The sequence below is a fragment of the Rhamphochromis longiceps genome, linkage group LG18 (assembly GCF_057381845.1).
Source record: "Rhamphochromis longiceps isolate RC_006_pf linkage group LG18, R_longiceps_female_GT1.1, whole genome shotgun sequence".
NCBI classification, from domain to species: domain Eukaryota; kingdom Metazoa; phylum Chordata; class Actinopteri; order Cichliformes; family Cichlidae; genus Rhamphochromis; species Rhamphochromis longiceps.
The window spans coordinates 8,853,411-8,873,219 of NC_140574.1; the positions used below are offsets into that span (position 1 = coordinate 8,853,411).

The 19,809-nt window shown below is 38.3% G+C and overlaps 2 protein-coding genes across 2 annotated transcripts in view; both read left to right on the plus strand.

The window, feature by feature from the left end:
• The first annotated feature begins 781 nt into the window (after positions 1–781).
• LOC146647680 (uncharacterized) lies at positions 782–10,770 on the plus strand. The gene is made up of 6 exons (XM_085388415.1): positions 782–928; positions 2,125–2,182; positions 5,600–5,831; positions 6,300–6,441; positions 7,266–7,356; positions 9,506–10,770. The coding sequence occupies exons 2-6, from the start codon at positions 2,125–2,127 to the stop codon at positions 9,784–9,786; spliced, it is 804 nt and encodes a 267-aa protein (XP_085244541.1). The 5' UTR covers positions 782–928; the 3' UTR covers positions 9,787–10,770.
• A 1,348-nt stretch (positions 10,771–12,118) lies between these two features.
• The window catches only part of lig1 (ligase I, DNA, ATP-dependent), a 65,120-nt gene continuing 57,429 nt past the window's right edge, over positions 12,119–19,809 (plus strand). Inside the window, exons 1-3 of the mRNA XM_085388125.1 lie at positions 12,119–12,277; positions 12,840–12,902; positions 15,937–16,117. Coding sequence (XP_085244251.1) covers positions 12,261–12,277; positions 12,840–12,902; positions 15,937–16,117 — 261 coding nt within the window. The 5' untranslated portion in view covers positions 12,119–12,260. The remainder of the gene's footprint in view (positions 12,278–12,839; positions 12,903–15,936; positions 16,118–19,809) is intronic.

Sequence of the window (19,809 nt, forward strand, 5' to 3'; positions counted from 1 at the left end):
GAGGAAAAAAAACCCTTCTGTCACCTTCAGTCTGCTCAATCATATCTCTCTCCTCAGCTCACTTTAATATGCTCCAGTCATGACACAGAAGAAAAGTACCTTCACCTATTTCCTAACACCTTATTTTCTCGTGCTTTTTAGTTCCGACCCACTCTCACATATAATCATCTAAGCACTGTGAGAAGCTGTTGACCTCAACTCATCTGTGCTTACAAGACGTAAATCATAAGTAAACCATATAAGGGTGATAAAAAAGACTATGCAAAAAGTGATGTTTTAAAATTACAAATTTTATATAAAGCTCTTAAAATGAAAACTTTGCAATAATGAAAACTTTGCAATAATATATATATATATATATATATATATATATATATATATATATATATATATATATGTATAAAGTTTAGCTAAATAACACATTGTGGTCCATATATGACTTCCCTTGGAAATTTGAATGATTTCTTTTTGTGGAATTTAAAGGTGCACTTAACGGCTCTGGCAAATTATAACAATCATTTGCCCCTATTTGTTTTTACACAAATTAACATGTTAATATAGTTAAAAAATAACTGTTCGATGATGATCTATCAGCAGCTAATCAAAGTTGCATTTCTAACTCATTAATGAGTGATGGTTTCATGTTTTGGGAGGGTTTTCTTCATTCACCATCAGTGTAATCAACATCTTTTTGTCATGCCCCAGTCTTCCTAATTCTGGGGCTGGGGGAAGGAGGGAGTAATGTTGTAGGAGGGAAGGGGGAGGTGGGAGTGTGTGTCTGTGTGCGGTTAGGGGGTGAGATGAGATAGAGGGTTTAAGATTCGGTCCATCCATCCTTCAGTCCTCCCAGATTGGAAGTGGGCCGGCAGACAAACTGATCATTGTTACTCATCTTAACGAAGAGTTTTCCACTTTGGCTCCAATCAAGGTAACAGGACCAATTGCATTATGATTACACTTGCACGGGAGCTTCTGAATTAGGCTGCTCTTTGTAAACAAAATTATTTTTTAATGATTAGTTAAATTTTGACCTTAAATTCACCTACTTAAAAAAAAACCCTGTGAAAATGTTGTGCTTCTCTGAAATAATGATTTCAACTAGTTACCATTAGATTTATGGTGGAGTTAGAGTTGCATTTTTAGGCACTTGGTGCTCTTATGGAGTAAAAAATTGTAGTTAACCACCAAAACAACCAATAAAAAGGGGAGAAATTTAAATATGAGAGCCAAAGTCTGCATAAAATTGCACAGAAAGCTAAACTAAATTAACTCTAATTCATCTGCAGTCCTCTTTTGATCCCATGTTTTAGTTTGTTTTTCAATCTTGAAGCGGAACAACTTGGAGCTTGTTTTTGTCTAATCATCGGCCTTAACAAGTGAAACGACTTTGGCTCGTCTCCTGCGGTTTCCTGATAATGTCCCTGTGACCCTGCAGTGATCATGTGTGAGAGCAGTGCTGCATGGGAGAAGGAAATAAAATAAGAGCTGAAGGCAGACATCGTTTTTTTTTTGTTTTTTTTTGTTGCTCCAAGATAAGAGGATATTACAGCCGATGGAAGAGGGCTTATAGCAGAGGAGGCATCATTCAGTTGGGGGAAGAGGGTTATGTGAAGTACTTCTTGAAGAGATGAGTTTTCAGCCTTGCAGGGAAGATGGTGGGTGTCTCTGCTGCTGTGAATCGCCTGGGAAGGTCATTGTGTCTGTGGGCGAGTGATGTGTGTGTGTGTTTATAGGATGAAATTATAGAAAAATATAGAGTATTAAACAATGTCTGCAGGTAAAAATGGTGCTTTCACACATTTAAGCCACTGTAAAACCAGCTATTGAGTCAAATGCAATTCCAGGCACATTATAAACTGTCAGGGCATACATACACATTATATTCATTTACTTATATTGATCTAATATACAATTGGGAGATTGGCTTTGCCATTGATTTAATTTGTGGGTGATGGTGAAAGAATAAGTTGCTGCAATCAGCTGCATTTGTGCTTTGTTGTGATGGCTAATTTCACACCAGATGAGAGGTAATTAATATTTTTTATAAGATATTTTCTTCTCGTTTCTCACCCATCAGTCCAGTGAAGACACTGACGAGTTTTATCTGTTTGTATTTTGTAACAGATGCAGTGCAGCTGCAGCTCCTCAGTCGGTCACCTTTCCTCACCTTATTGGAGCAGAAGTAAGACCGTGTGTGTCGGTGTGCGTTCGTCTCAGTTATTTACATATGTGTGGGTAGACATTTGTGTGGGATAGCGTTCATATTTATGTAAGAGTTATTATGTATTCATTCGGTGCAGATCTTATTCGGATGCGTGATAAAAATAGATAAAACTGCGAGAAACAAAGGAATGATATGTCATCATGTCAGCGCCAGCAAGTCGTGCAGTCTTGATGCCGCCTTGACCAATCAGCAACTGATACAAGCTGCTCCATTTTGACCTTCGATATTAATATTTAGTCTGTACTTAAGTTAAAACTGAAGCTATAATGTCCATGAGCATACCAGCGTGAACATCTGTCAGTTTTATTTCCACCATCAGTTTACTTACTCGGGGATCTTTTAGGACATTATTCTAGTTAAGCAGAGAAGCTGATTTTGATACCAGTAAACATTCTTTTCAAGGAAGATTAAGAACAAGACAGTGGAGCCAAGAGGGAGTCTGACTAGTTGACTAGAAGTAAATAAAGTGAAGAAGATACTAGCCTACTCACAAGAGGACAGAGAGATGGTCTGTGACCTCATCTCCAGTGATGGGCAAATCCTCTCCCTCATTACCAGACTCTGCTTCCACTACAGAAAGCTTTTCAATAGTATTGAGGAGATCCTCAAAATATTCTTTCCTCTGCCTGGCTACCTCCTGCTGTATACAGTGTAAACAGGAAACTGTTTCCTCCTCCTGAGTCACCTGACAGTTTCCCAGAATTGCATCAAGACTGAAAGTCTTTCTCCATGGTTTCACCAAAATCTTCCCACATGCAAGTTTTTGGCTACTGCCAGAGCTGCACTGGTTGGTCAGTACCTGTCAACTGCCTCCTGAGTCCCAAAGGCTAATCATGCTCAGTAGGACTTCTTCTTCAGCTTGACGGCTCTCTCTTCATCTCCAATGTCCAACATCTGGTTCTGGGATTACTTCCTAGCCAAGCACTTTGAGGCCACAACTCCATACAGCCACCTCAACAATGGAGGTGCAGAACATGATCCATTTGGACTTTATGTCCTCAGAGTCCCTCAGATTGCTACTGAACATCTATTAACCTTCTGGTGTACCTGAACCTATATGTATAGGTTCAGTAAGCCTGTTCAGCATTCTCCCCCACTATTTGATTCAACTCACTGCAAGCTGGAGTTCAGTTCACAACTCTGCTGTTCTTCACCCAAGTGTTCAAAACCTGAAACCACAGATCTAAAATTATGATTGGCCTACAGTCCTCATGCCACCTGCAAAGAACACTCTTAACCTCAGCCATGATGCTTATTATAGACAAGCTGAGGTTAATCGAAGAAGTCCAACAATCCTCAAGATACTGAACTGATAACTAAGCATACCCAACACTGCTCGCTGCCTCTCAACAGGAGCAACTCTAGAGTAGTATGGAGTCCAGCCCCTCTACAGGCTCCAAAGCCCAGGCTGTGCATTGAGGCAAGACCGACTATATCTAGCTGGCATTTCTTGGCCACAAGCGCTAGCTCCATCCCCACCAGAGAGGTGACACATCAGAGCTGTTATTTTAGAGTTTATTTGCTCAGTTAAATTAAAATATGTTACAACTTAATCATCTAGTAATCCATTTTCTAACTCCCCCCCAAAAAACTTGGTCTTAACTTTTAACACTTCAGTTTTTACCAGCTTATAAACTATATTACGTATTATCAGTTACGAACATATTTGGTAAATGGGACATTTTTATCAGCCAACAAGTTAGACACAGCAATTCATGCATGTATATAGTATTTGTATTTGTATTCTATTTTTATCTTATTGTATATTTATTTTATTTTATTCTACTGTATATAGTATTTTATTTTATTCTATTCTGTACAGCTGTGTACTGTATTTATTCTTATTGTATTCTAATTTTTGCCTCATAACTTTTGCACTGTCCACTCCTGCTGTGACAAAACAAATTTCCCACGTGTGGGACTAATAAAGGTTCTCTTATCTTATCTTATCTTATCTTATCTTATCTTATCTTATCTTATCTTATCCTTCCACTTTCTATCAAGTTCAGGGTCATGGAGCCTTTCCCAGCTGCCAGAGGATGATAGGCAGTTTACACCATGGATAGGCTGCCAGTCTATCACAGGGCTAACACAGACAGACACACAACCATCTATGCTTTAATGTATTCACGTCACCTTATTAATTTTGTTGAAGTTTACAGTCTTGTCTCAAATAGCAAAGCTTCAGACAGATCCAAGGACAATCTATTTCCTTGTGGAAGAATTTACAGATAACCAGCTTGCAGTAAGAAACCTCTGTAACAGATGAGCATATTTCTGAACCCAAAATAATGAGCTGAGCTTGAATAAGCTTGAAATTATTTTCTCATAGTCGCAGAGTTATTAGTTTGTGCTCACAGAACAACAAAGCTTCACGACCACCAAAACAAATGATGAGAAATATTCATTGTTTGTGCCTGTATTTTTTTATGACATGTCTGGATGAAACAGAGATTCAGTTAAACTCCTCTACGACCAAAATCCCATTTGCAAAAATCCATACAATCATTGTGGAATAAAGAAAAAGAAACCAAAGCCTATTGGAGTCACGATCTGATATGGTGATAATAAGATGTTATATTAGGAGCTTCTTTTCATGATGTGCAGCAATTTTTGTTCCAGCAAAAAACAACAACAACTTCCACACAGCAAACTTCATATATGTTTGTTTAACTCTGACAGAGAGGTGATTTATGGCAAATTAGCGTATTAGCATGTAATGTAACGTATGCAGTGGCGTTTTTATTCTGTTACATTAATAGCAGTTTTGAGCTTGTCACAAAGATTAAAAGAATAAAAAAATCCCCAATCTGAACAAAACATGAGACACATTACCTTCTAGATATGAATCAAATAACAAATATTCATAATTAATCATTCCAATAATTACGTCTTCTGTCTTTTTCAAGGTTTTAGTACAAGAAACAGCCACACTCACTGAATCTAACTGGATAAAGTCCACTTACCAGTAATGTGTTATTATGATAGTGTATTTGGCATTAAACTTGCAGTCTTTGTAATGGCCAACAGGGGGCGACGTGTGTGGTTGAAAAAATACATTCATTGTATTCAGTCGGTAGAGAAACAAAAAATAAAAACCTGTCTTAGTTTAGAAAAACATCTGACTTCTAAAAAATAAAATCATAATGGTCAATTAAATGCTCAGCTCGTCCCATCATTTATATACAGTTTACAGCTCATGTTTGCTTACTTCTCACCTAACTTTAACCAATAATGCAAGATATTAACCCAGCAAATCAAAGTGTGATTTGTAGCTTCCTGAGAAAAATGAATGAGCAACCTTAATGGGGACTCAAACACACACCACTGAATTTTAGATTGCTGACTTTCCTTGTTTCCTAATTGCTTCTCCAGCAGTGCTGTTTCCTGACTGGGCCTACAAACCCACGTGGTCGCCCGGCTCCCGACAGATCCAGCTTTGGCACTTCCTCCTCGAGCTACTGGGCCGAGGCGAGGGCGGGGCCATCGGCTGGGGAGGGGAGTGGGGCGAGTTTGTCATTAGGGACCCTGAGATGTTGGCCAGGCTGTGGGGCGAGAGGAAGGGCAAACCGCACATGAACTACGACAAGCTCAGCCGGGCCCTCAGGTGGGTAAATTAGCATCAACATATTCTGAAAACTTAAGATTTAAAATGAATTTAAGACAAGTAATGTTATAATATACATATTTTCTCATTTAATTTGATTTTGACTTTCCTGAAATTTATTTAAGTTTATTTGAATTTTCCCTGTAATGAAGAAAAAAAGACTGAAATAAAAAAAGTTATACAAACAGACTATATATATATATATATATACATATATATATACATATATATATATATATATTTAACTGTGAATATGAGTAATCCTTTCTCTCCGTGCAGCTTCCTCCTCAGGCTCCTCGTCAACACATGTTGTCAAATTAAATTTTCAAATCTAAAATGCCCACAGATGCAAATCATGCCACCTGGAAAGCAGCAAAGAAATCTAAAGTGCCCTACAGGAACAGCAAAGCGTACCTTAGACACACACTTCAGAGTGTAGTCTTGACAGAGAAAACATTTTACTTCCAGATACTACTACAACAAACGCATCCTGCACAAGACCAAAGGGAAACGATTCACCTACAAGTTCAACTTCAGTAAACTCATCCTCGTCAACTATCCGGGATACCCACCGCCAGCACCACCAGCACCACCAGCACCGAGCCATCAGGTCATTCATCACGTCTTCACTTCATCTTAAAGGACTTTGTTGTGTGGAAAACTGGCTTCTGGGTTATTTTACACTTTATATAACACTATAAATACAGTGGAGTGGAATAGAACCTGTCATTTGGCCAGTTTTCCAAAAAATGAGTCCTTTAGGAAGAGTTTCATTCCTCAGCACTTTGAAATAAATTAATTACCTTATTTGATATATAAAAAATGAACCAGCTCTAATAGAAACAATTGCCTCAACTTTATCATTTAATATGAGTTTGGCTGACTTGAATAAAAATCATTAGTGAAATTTTATCATTTAATGTAAAACCAAGCAATTGACTGGTCCTCTAAAGTAGAAGGGAGTCAGTGTGTTAAAGTTATATCATGTTCATGGGCAGCGCAAGGGCTTAGGTTACCTGCTAGCCTTTAAAAAAAGCACCAGACCTTGTTTAATTATTTGATACATTTTGTAGGAGTGGGGATTAGTAGGGAGGCGCTTTGTCTGCTGAGGTAGAAAAGCGCTGCATGAGCAGAGTCTATTTAAAAAAAAGTCCAGTTTTGGAATTAAACTCTTAATGTCATATATTCTAATTAAGTTTTTCAGATATGTGTGCAAAATATCAGGAACACCATACTTCAATTAACTTGATTAATGTCTTCATCATCTGAAGTCCCTTTTTCCTTTCAGCTCCAGGAGCTTTGATCCTCCGTACATTAAAAATAAATTAATCTTCACCTGGTGTTTTTGATGTTTTGTGCACTCTCTGTCTGTCTGCACTCTTTGCATTTCAACCATCCTTCCATCTAATTCTTCATATACCTCCATCCCTCCAGCTCGTCCAGAGCGGCTCTCTTCTATTCCCTCATCTCGCTGCTGACAGTGGCCTTCCTCTCTGTGGAAGAGCAGGGTCAGTGATGGACAGAGGTAAGGCACGAGGTCTACAGAGTCCAGCTAACACAGATGAAGACATAAAAAGCTGTCTTTCACTGCTCCCTTGCCACAAGGGGTCATTACAGCGGGTAGCTCTGCATGGTTGATATGGCAGAGTTTTTACACCGGATGCCCTTACTAATACAATCCCAAAGGGAATTTGTGTCGCTGGCTGAAATTTAACCAGCAACTTTTCACTCGCAAAGCAAATGTGTCAACCTAATAATATACCACTGGAGGCACCAAGTGATTACAGACACATAATATGAGAAATCTGGCTCTCAAAGAGTCCCAAATTGCAATCTGTGAGAGAATACTTTGAAAAGTCTTTAATCATCTTTTATTTAGACCTTAGTGGTAACCTTGGATCATGGTGTGGGCGTTAAAGAGGCTGTTTTTGAATGGTTTAAATCATATTTAACAGGCAGGCTGGGTGTTTTTTTTATTTATCTATCATCACCTTCCCTCACAGGTGGGATCCCCCAAGGGTCCATTCCCAGTCCAGTACTTATTTCACTCTCTATGCTGCTGCTAGGATCAATTTTCAATAAATATGGAACTTAATTTCACAGCTGTGCAGATGATTCCCAAACATATCTGCTCCTTGAAATGTAAACCACAACCCCCTTGAAGGTCTTCTTGGACCTCTTTGATGATATAACACTGTGGATGACACTGAACTTTTTTAACCTGTATGAGCCGAAAATAAAAAGTGGTACTTTTTGGAGCCCCTAACCTTCACGCCTTCCTTAACAGTCATCTTGACCTTTTTAAAACACCCTTTTGCAAAGAAACAAATAAATGTTATCGTGTGAGCTCGTTTCTTTTTCTCCTTCACTGACTTTGAGAAAATAATTTATGGCTTCATTTTGTTTAGTCTTTATTCGTGCATCACCCTGTCTCCAAAACACTGTAGCTTGACTCCTGAAAGGCACACATTTGCTAGGCGAACGTGCAAACTAATGCTCTGTGGAGCTACTAATGAGACGTGTAAAATTCATCAACTCTCTGCTGTCCCAATAACTGTAGCACTTCTCTTATTAACATCAGTACAAAAGCTGTGCACTGGGAGCTTCGTAGCATATCATGTGCAGGAAGGCCAGTACTTTTGTCCACATAATGTAATTCAGTTGACTCGGGACTACTTCTACCTCTGGATTAATACACATTTGATGTTCTTGTTCTTATATATTCATAACTATTTTGTAATTATTCTTTCCTCTAGTGCAGGAGAAGGATGGTGTGTTTAATGGTAAAATTGTATGTGATTCAATGAAGTCTAATAAAGGCTTTCGAGACCCAGACACACTCATCGAAAGGATCAGTAGGTTTCATGGACTTTACTGAGAATTCTCCACTTGATTGTAATCAAGAAAGCTGTAATTGTAGTTTTAGCTGGACTGACATTACCTTGCCTTTCCACTGTCCTCATATTCACTCACTTTCACATTACACAACTCACTATTCAGTTGCTGTAAACTGCAGATTTTTAAACTCCTTCAGCTGCATTTAGTTCAATTTCCAATGAGACGTCATTTTGATGGCTTGCCTCTTCTGTAATTTAATGTATTTCAAGGTGAAACAGGGTGACGTGATGGAAAATAATGCAAGGAAGGAGTTCGATCCTGACCTTGAAGACTTTTCCTCCAGAGTGAATAAATTCATTCAGCTTGAACACGCATGAAAGAAAGTAAATGCTAAAAAATGCTCTGTACTTTGCACCTTGGAAGTTTTAATACTGCACGTTTCCTAGAAGATTGAATTTATGTGGGAAAGATGTTAATTTAATGTTCATTTACATGTCGTCATCCCCCCCCCCCCCCCAAAAAAAAAAAAAAAAATCCAGAAACTTGCGGTTTTACTGTAATATCAGTAAATAGCTCATAATTTGACATTTTTAATGAAGATTTAGACTCAAGATTGCTGTTCTTCTTTGTGTTTGATCTATTATAGACTTAAAATATTCACTTTAAACAGTTAGTTTAAATACTTAGAACCAGTTTTAGGTTCCCCCTGAATGGCTTTAAAGCCCGTTCAATGCATCAGAGTAGTGGTATTAATAAATCACTATGTGTTTGAGCTCTGCATGTGTCTCAGGGGTTACTTTTCTGATTGATTTGACTCTCACTCTGATTCCTGACAGCGACTCAGCCTCTGCCTCACCCCTTCCTGCTCCCGTGCTGCCTTCCTGAACCGCTCCCCGTGCCTCGGGCTCTCCACGGCCCTTTCCCCGTCATCTCCACCCCTGCACGGCCAGGAGTCAACCTGAGGGAGCTGGGGGAATTGAGCCTGAACGCTCGCTGGCTGCACAAGAGCCCCGCAGGGTGGGATGTGAACCATTACGTCAGTCGGAGCCTGTATGAGGGAGCGAAGCAGACCCAACTTCGAGATGAGGAGAAGGCAGCAGGGAGACGGTTAGAGTGACAAAGAGAAAACAAGCTGCAACAGATGGACTGCTTTCCCTCCTCAAATCTCTCAAACACAAGCTTTTTTGTGTGTTGTTTGAGCTTGTTGTACAATAGTTTATTATTCACTACCTGTGGTTTAAAATGCACAGACTTTGTGGGCTATTTATTTAGTTGGACCATGTTGTCTTCTTCTTCTTCATTTTTTTATTTTTTATTTTGCATAGAAATATTTATGAATCCTGCTTTTCTTCTGTCAGCACTTCACGCCACAGTAGGGGAAATGCACTTGTAAACAATTAACTACATGACACTTGTGTTTGGGTAAATAAAGCAGTGCACTCAGCTTGCATTATTTAGCTGTTTGTCTAGCATTTCACCAGCCCCCTGCTCCAGGCTTCATGAAAATAATACGAGCTCCATAAATGATGCATTCAAACAGGCCCAGGGAAAATCCTCTTGAAACGGGGGCTTTCGTGTAGTCTTTGCAGTGTCATTTCCAGGAGCCGGTGTTGTTGCAGTTACCACCCCGACACAACAGGGGGCAGTAGCGTCCTTGACAACTCATGAACCTTTCACTACACCCCATTTTCCCGGGAGAGCGCCTAAGCGGAGAGATGTAAAACAGCAGAGGTGCCACTCTGATCAGTAAAGATAGTACGCGTTATATTTGAGCTACTATTTATTTTTCCTGATATTAAGTTGTAGATTTTTTAAGGGGTGTTGTTAATATTGCTCTAAAGCAACATTATGGAGCCTTCAGAGGAATCTACATTTGAAGCATTTTGTCACTTTTTGCTTATATTTTGTTGCATTTAAGTTAAGGTGTTGTTTTTCAAGATATATTCATTTGTTTATTATATGTGTTATTTTTTTTCTTGGAGCATTCACTTGTACTTCTTTATGTTAAAGGATGGGTATGGTGCTATTACTGATCTGGCCTGCTTGGCATAAAACTGCTGGATGAGATGTTCCCTTTCTAAAGCTTGCAATGACAATAAAAAGAAGCTTAGACACACTCGGGCCATTTTTGTTCTCTTTTAGCCCTGTAACCTTTAAAACTCTTCTTAACTGTAATTTTAAGATGCTGTTTTGTCTATTATTTGGCTTTCAGTGGAAAGCATTTGACAAATGGCACATTCTCTGAGTACTGTCTTTGCTTGGCGCGTCTTGTAGTTGGAGATTACGACACACTCGATGGGCTTGTCCAGTGTGAATGAACTCATTTTTTATATATCTCAAATATCACATCACTTTTTGAGCTACTCTTCATGTAAAACTCAAAAATGACAAAGAAAATGACTGACAAAAATTGGGGAAAGCTGTTTGACATTCACTTTCCACCACTTTCTCACAGTTTTATGTGTATTTCTTTTACTTGTGGTAGTCCACTTGTAACTTTGTGGTTAATTTGGTGACACATTAACCATCAGGACACTCTGGCCCTTCAATAAAAGCCAAGCCTTACTTTTGAATATTACGGATTGTAATAAGTTGAGAAATATTTTCTGAATATCTGCAGAAATGAGATTAAAAAGGCTGTGCAGATCCCCATACAGAGGGCTCATACTATCTTTAAAGAGGGGTCGACACCCCTGGTTTGGAATGACTGTAGGTTTTCAAACCTTTTTTACCCAAGATCCACCAAAGGTCGAGGCAAAATGTCAAGGCTCATATTCATGTCACTAAAAAAATAGCCTCTATCTCTGCTGGTTCTGCTGTCAGATCAAGCCCCCTTTACTCTGCGTTGCTCTACCAGTTTATATAACTGGCATTCACCTCCTTATCAGACTGACCCTGGTTCCCTCATGCCTTTTTAGCTTGCTTGGCACCATTTTGGCAGTGTAAATTGCAGACTTTAAAAGTGTTTTAGCTTTTCAAAATGTTCTCCTCCTCATTATGAGTCATGGCCTCTGATGTGTACTTGCTGGGAAGACTGAAAAACACCAGGAATTAAATTCAGGTACCATTTAATACAGATTGCATCGGGAAACATGCAGCCATTGCAAGAGAAGTCTGACAAAAAATTTAAAGTACTATTTTTTATATACCTGCATGAACATAGCAAACCATTAGCTTTGTTATATTTTACTCATCTTGTCCATTCCATAGTGAGTTGTATACTATCTTAACAGTAGCGTAGAAGCTTTGACTAAGCACAGTCACATCTTATTAGTAGCAACAGAGTAGTTTTATTCAATACATGTTGTGTAGCTACAGTAAAAATATATTTTTCTTTGGGTAAACCAAGTACGTGAGTGCGCATGCGTACCGAGCGGAAACCGCTCGCTTTGGGCTCCCGTAGCGAGTCATCTTCTCCTCTGACAATCTTTGGCTGAGATACAACTTTTGGCGCCGAATATTCCAAGTTATTATTTTGCCCCTCTGCAGCGCGGGAGTTGGTGTTTTCGTGTGTGTGAATGTTGGAGTTTTGCTGCGATTTAAACGTTTGTTTTAACCGGGTATCAGGTGAAGGAAGAGTTTAAAAACAACATGCAGCGGAGCATCGCGTAAGTGCAAGCCAAAGTTTGCAGTTAGCTTGGTGGAAATTAGCGCTAGCTTGACGATGCTTGTGTCTGTGCACTAGAAGAGTTAGCTGTGTAATGAGTGGTGATCAGGCGGGCGGGCGGGGGGTTATGTGTGACTTACAGGGGGTTACACTAAAAACAAAAAAACAAAAACATGTCCGTTTCGGTGTTAATCGGACTACCTGTAAGCTAGCTTTAGCATGTTTTTATCTGCGTCACTTGTTTGGAAAATAGGGTAGTTTTATCTCCAGCACAGACACAGACGATATCATAGCTATATAAGTATAAATGATCTTTAAAGGCAGGTTATTTTCCTGCCTTATAGAGGCTGTGATCAGTGGAGCCACATTGCTCTAACACTAGATAGCAAAGATGGTAATCTGTGATTCAGCAAGTTTCTAATTAACAGGCAAACCTTTTTCTGTATTATTGTAAAAGTGCGGTCTTATTACCGATTTTTATTACACTTTAATGCACTAAATACAGACACGTGTTGGTATAAACATGTATCAAGCCAGTGAATGCTTGTGTGGTCTTTTTACAGATCCTTCTTTCAGCCCAAGAGCAAGGACATTCAGAAGAAAGCTGCAGAGGAGCCTGTGAAAAAGTGAGTTAAGACTTATCTAGAGTCTGCTGCCTGGAATCACTGTTAATTTAGCTTTGACACTGGGGTGTTTTAAATCTCTCAGATCAATTGAATTAATCTAGACACAAATTATAGTTTGACTCCACATGTAAGCATGCCTGGTCTGTATATAGTTCAGGCAAAGAGTAGGTGTTACCTTATTTAACTAAAGCCTAAAACCTGGAAACAAAAGAGTTAAAAATCATGATCCTGGTGTCAGCTTTGATGTATATGTATGAAAATCCTGCACCTCTTTGTTTTCTTTAAGCTTTGAACATGCTCGTGCTACTTCTGTGAGGATAGATCAGTTTAAAACCTCAGGTTTACCTTACATAGTAATTGCTTGGCCCAAAAAGTCCCATCTTATTCAAAGAATGAAGATTCAGACTTTGCATAACGTGATCACGGTGCAGTCAGTTAAAACTTCTGCATTGGCGGCTGCTGCTGTAAAACCTCGACTGTTTAAACATTATACATTTTTGTTAAACCTTCAGAAAAACCCTTTTGTATATCTTTTCTAATTAGACTTTTGTTCGTTAGTTTTACTGTGGTTATTTACACCGGTTTCTCTTTGTTTCTCATCTTAATTCAAGCCACAGCTGAGTGTCTTTGATTTTTAATAGAGGTGCAAATGCACACCTATTTCTGGCACTTGTACTGGGAAAAGGACTGCAGAGCAAAAGTAATAACTGTTAGTGTTTTTTATTAATAGTTATTGTCTCAGATGTCTTGTTTTCATAATAGTTACATAGCCTGAACTTAGAAGAGTTGGCTTTTGTTTTAGTGGAGTTTAATGTACTCATTCATAACATAGTCACTGCATCAAGGCCAATTTTGAACCCTTAAAACTTTTAATTGGGCTGCAAATTTCCTTATACTTGGACAAACAGGGCTATTTTAAGGAATAAACCACATAATAAAACTGTCATATTATCAGAAGGATGGAGATTTTTACTGCCTATAATACAGTTAAAATACCTGCATTTGTATTCAGGCAGAAGCATAAAGCGAGGTGGCTGATACGGCGCATACTGATACCATTTTCAAACATATTTTTGTGTTGAAAGCCCACCCACGCTAGGCGTATGTGCAGTTATCTTCGCTGCTGAGTGAAACGTTGTGTCCAGTTGTTCCTATCAAAAGATGAAGAGACGAGAACTTCAGTTTCTCATCTCCGAGCTGCTTTGGTGATAAAATGTTCATTATCTCTAGACTCTTTAATCTTTTAAGTACGTCTTAAAACTCACTTTAATTGACTTTCCTTTCTGTAATGATCGCCTCATCATTGCTTTGACCTCTTTTTACGAGTCTTACTTTGATTTTATAGGTTTTCTTTTTATGACAGATTTTACTGTTGACTTGATCCTGTAAAAATGCCTAATATCGCACCTTGTGGGTCAACATTACCACATGAATTAACCTTAAAGTGTTCTTTTATGCTTTTCCTTGTTTTCTGTTATTAATATACTGTTAAAATGGTGGCTGTTTATATCAAATACAATTAGAGTTTTGAATAATAAAGTCAGCGTTCATGTAAGTAGTTCCTGTAAACCGGCTCTTTAAGCCTTCTGTTTGTGATGGGCGATCAAGTCTCCTAAAGGTGGCCTTTTTAAATATTGCGAGTTTAAAACAGTTTAAAACTTAACAAGTTTAAATGAATTTGTCAATATTATATGAAGAAACAATGGCTTTATGTCCTAAATATCTACAGAGAGAAGATATTTTAGCTCAAGTTGAACAAGGGCTGCACTGTACTTTTATCTAATACTCTGTAAAGGTTTGTGTATTCAGTGTATCTTTAGCAGTCAGGCAGGTTATTAGTGCTTGTTTTTTAGCATAGCAAAAGACCAAGTCTGTTGAGGAAATTAGTGTAGCTTAAAAAAGAAGTATCACAGTTTCACATATCTGTAAACAATACACAAGTTAGCAAAAAATACTGCCCCCTGGTGGTCACAGCTTTAGTTAAACTTTGCAGAAGCTCATTGCAAAGTGTACCTTTAAAAATATATAAATAAATGTAAAAGGAGTGGGAGACCTGAAACAGCTTGTTTCAGACAGATGATGAGCTCCAAGGTCCAGGTGAAGCTAAACAAACGGGGTCGAGTGTAACCAATGACCCAATTGGTGCTATACTGCACCCCCCCCCCCCCCCCAAAAAAAAAAGAAGATATATAGATATATATAGACATGCTGGCCTGTTTGGGTCAGTGATGGCATGTCCAGCGTTCAGCTGTAAAGCACACTGACTAAAATAAACCCTGAATGACGAATACTTATTTTTCTTTGTTTGTTTTTTTCAGTGTTTTCACATTAAAATGTAAATAAAAGTCATCAAACAAGCTGTTTGCACAGCTTCTCTCGCACAGCTGGTCCCCTCTCTCTTGGAAGCAGTTATTCCAGCAGCAGAGTCTTTATTAATTTTAAAGTTTTAGTTGCTGATTATTTTATGCATATAGATTATCTCTAACTATAATAAATAAAGTCTCTTTCTGTTTGTTTGTGAATTCTTTCTACACAAGCAGTAGTTAAGTATCCAGACTTCGTACACAGATGCATCTTAGGACCCTAAAGGTTTCCATCTATATCATATCCTATGTTGTCATCGTGATGTCTGGCAACCACCCACCAAAAATGCTTAATTGATCTATAACACTTTATAAAAGCATCATTTTAATTCTGTGATGGTGACATCTGATTTATCACAATACATATTATATCATGATGCTATGCAGGTTGCCTGGCAACCACCTAACAGTGGATTACAGTGACAGTAGAGCAGGGCATGCACCGTTTAATATAAAATTTATTTTGATTAAAAAAACCGGCCGTGTTAATGTAGATTCATTATTTATAAATAATAGGCTATATAATATGTTGACCTGTGAATCATGCAAAGCTACTCAAGTAAAAGCACAGAATAAAAAGTATTGAGATGGAAATAAGCCCAATAGGTCCCCTTTAGTGCTTTATTTAAAATTTGTGATATCTGTTGTGTGTTTCTGTGGTTTATCTCCAGGCCTGTCAAGAGTCCACTGAAGGTGCAGAACGGTGTTCAGGAAGCAGAGTCGCCCATCAAGAAGGTTGTGAAACGCTGCCGTCAAATCCTGGACAGCGATGATGACGAGGCGCCAGTCGTTAAAGAACAAGTTCCCAGCAAGGGACAAGGAGACAAAGAAGCTCCTGGTAAAACAGAAAAGGTAAAAGCGACATGTGGTTTTATAACTGGGACGTCAGAGTTCATTTAATCTGTTGCATTCAACACATCAGCTGCAATTTGTGAGTGACGTTTTCACCAATAAAAGACTGACAGATTGATGGGATGTCATGGTGCTAAAGAAAAAAGCAGGCATGCTTTGTAGAAACACTAAACAGTGTGTTACCCATCAAATGCTGAACGAGTGTAATGAAGTCTCTTAGGGCTCCTGTAGGCATATCAGTGCCTATTGTTGGTTTGGTTATGGGGAAAAACAATGCTACACAAAAGCCTAGTAATTGTATGGTGAATCACAATGTTGAATACATTTGTCAATAAGCCATGTAATGAAAAGACCTGATTATCAGCTTTGGCTGTCTTTCAGCCACCTGTTGTTTGATAAACACTTCACTTAACCAGCCTGTTTATTTTGTTTGTTGTATGTTAGCAATTATTCACTATTTGTTGATTGAGGGAAGTGATTATGATGATACATGATGTTTGTCAGGCTGCCCTCACCTCACATCCCTTTCATATGGGTGTAATTATTAATTTTTTGTGACAAGGTACTAATATATCCACTCTTGCACTCTTTGCAGTGGAGCAGCTCCCCCGCAGATAAATGCAGGGCAGCGACTAAAGATCACTTTCATCAGTAATTAATAATCTGATTTGTTATTAGTCTATAAAATGGTAAATGAAGTGTCAAAATACCTTAAGTAATCTTGTGATGCCAAATTGTTTGTTTGCTTGATAATAACTTGGTAAATAATACATTTTCTGCACTGTGCAGTATGGTATTGAACTACTTATTGTTAGGGTACATGAATATTAGAAATAGCCTGCAATGTTGGAGAAACAGCATGTTTTCTCAGGAAACCCTTCATGTGAACGCCACCTTTCCTTCTTAATTTGTAGTGATATGGTTTTATTTGAATCCAGATGTGTAACATCATTAGTTTGCTTGATTTAAATGTAGTTTTTGCTGTTCCAGCTCTTGATGGTCGATGCTTAATAATGATCCGGTTTGCCTTTCTACAGCTACCCCTTGCTGTGGCAGAAGCTGGCTGTTTGTGTTGCTCTTGGCTTTCTGTTTTGACTTCTTCGCTCTTTCCAACTATTATTATATTTTTTTTATGTTGTTGAGGCCAGTTGGTGGGAGATGTGACCAATTCAGTGAGCTGCTGGTGTCTTTATAAAGAAGGGAACCTTCAGCTGGGGAAAGGGGATGAAAATAGTTTAACAAATGATTTTTATTTTAATGTGATTGTTATGTGAAATTAAACACTGTTATTCACGTGTTTATGACTTTTTAACTGTTCAGACTGGTTAATGTTCAATATTGATCAGGTTTGCTTTTATCTGTTTGTATTGATTTCTTTGCTAACGTTCCAACTCCTTTTTAAGACTTCTATTTTTGAGTTTTTATTCTGAGGGAAGTTGGTGGGAGACCAATTCAGTCAGTCCATCTCCAGACTTAAAAATTCCCTCCTCCGTGATGTAAACTAGTTTTAAAGCATATCTCCAGTACCATTGTTACTTATAATGATTAGACAGTATTTATTCATGTAATTATTTATTTTTATTTTTTTGCTGTTGTCAAACGAATTGATGTTCAGTATTGATCAGGTTTGCTTTTATTTCTTGCTCTTAGCTTTCGTTTTCACCGTCTGTGCTATAATTATATTTATAAAACATATCTCTCCTTTGAATGTAATACAGAACATTTCCATAAAATAAGGAGTGGAAAATTTGAATCTCAACAGAAATCTCCATGTATTTCATTAATGTCAGTAACTATAGTATTTGCCTTTCTCTTATCTTTAATGACAGCAGCACTTAATCCAAAAAACTGATTACCTCAGCCTCGCTATCACCATTTCACAAGGACCTTATTGTCAAGTCAGGAGTGGTGCGTTGACAAAAAAGTGCACAGAAAACGTCATGCATAAAGGGCCATCTGAGGCAATAGAAAGTCAAGTGACTGGACCTGCAAAGTAAATGGGACTCTGAAGTTAAACCATTAGCATTGAGACTAAAGGATAATGCTATTGAAGCCAACAGGATGAGGAGGAGTTCAAATGAGAGCTGTAAATACATTTCTCTCACTTTTCTCCAACCTCTCTTTGTTCCTTTGCGCTATATCAAAGTGAAACTGAACCATACAGCTACAGCTGCCCTCAAATAGCATCAGTAAGCTTGTTCTCTATTTTTGATTGTCAGTGTTGTGAGGAGAATCCCCGCTGATGGGTGCTTTGTGACAGCATGAAGCAAAATTTTCACTGAAGTTTTTCATCTGTTTAAATTGCTGCAAACTCTGATTTCCTCTGTCAGCTTTACCTGGTATCTATTCACCTTGGTTCACCTCATTTCATAGAGTTTGTTTGAATGTAATGTACCCTATATAGACGAAGGTATTAGGTAGAGCAGGGCAATATGACCAAAAATATTTTATCACGATATACATTTGAAAATTTGCGATAACGACATAACTGACGATATAATTGACACTAGACAAAATACTTTACAACTCCACAACTTTATTAGTGCAAAAAACCCCATCAATGTATTTTCACTTAAACAAGCAGCTGTTTTTTTATGTGTGTTAAAGTTATATAAAAACGTAACAGTGCAAATTCCTTGCTGACAGTTTAACCAAAAGGCATTTCCAGTGGAAATTGGCCGACATATCCTCAGCATAACCATGTATAATATCCACAAAACTTAAAGAGAGGTTATACACACACAATACGGTAATATTATGTCGAAGCACAGTACGTATCACTCCGCGAGGCGCCTGCCTACGATAGCCGTAATGCTCCGACAATCCATCAAGCAGTGCGGGTTCGTAGCTTAGCAAAGTCGTACTAAAACATTTGACAGATTTTCGCCGTGTACCACATAAAATCGTTTCGAGGTCAGTAAACACAACCAGAACTCATACATAAGGCACATAAGGGATTATAAGGGGCTCTGTCGATTTTCAGAAAAATCAATCAATCAATAAACTTTAATGTTACTGCCATAGATTCATCAGTACTTTTTTTTTTTTTGAGAGGAGGGGGGAGGTCGATCTTTCACTGTGTTTGTTTGTTTTTTTTTCTTTCTTAACCTACCCCAACCATTTCACCTTGTTTCCCCCTACAAGATGTGATTTAGAGACCCTTCCATCCTCTGAGACTATTGCTAGACGGCCTTCTCTTGACAGGACTGTTGCTGGAGGGAGTTTTGTGTTCTTTATTTAGCTAATTCTGTTATCTGTGACTTTGCTTCTCTGTTTCTCAGAGAACAAAGCCTTTCGTATTGATCTTCTCTCAGTGCGCTCACTTTTCCTCGGCCTGATCGTGCTTTGGATTCAGCTGATCCAGTTTCCACAGCGGTCCATGCTGCCCTCTTGCAAACCTTCACTCTAGTCTTGATTTGGAGCCCTTAGAGCCTGTCTTGGATCAGAATAACCATTTTTACTTCTAAAACTTCTAATTCTCAAGCCATGCCTTCCATTATCACAGTGGTGTTTAAACCCCTTTTAGAGATTCACTTCTTACCATAAGTCTGGTGCCTTCTAAACATGTTGGCTTCATGTCTAAATGAGCACCTGTGTTAATTTTTATGAGCTACTAGGTCAAAATATTCTTCATCATAAAGATTTACAAAAGTCCTAAGATGGGTCCTAAAAAATCTTGAAGGATTTAAGGA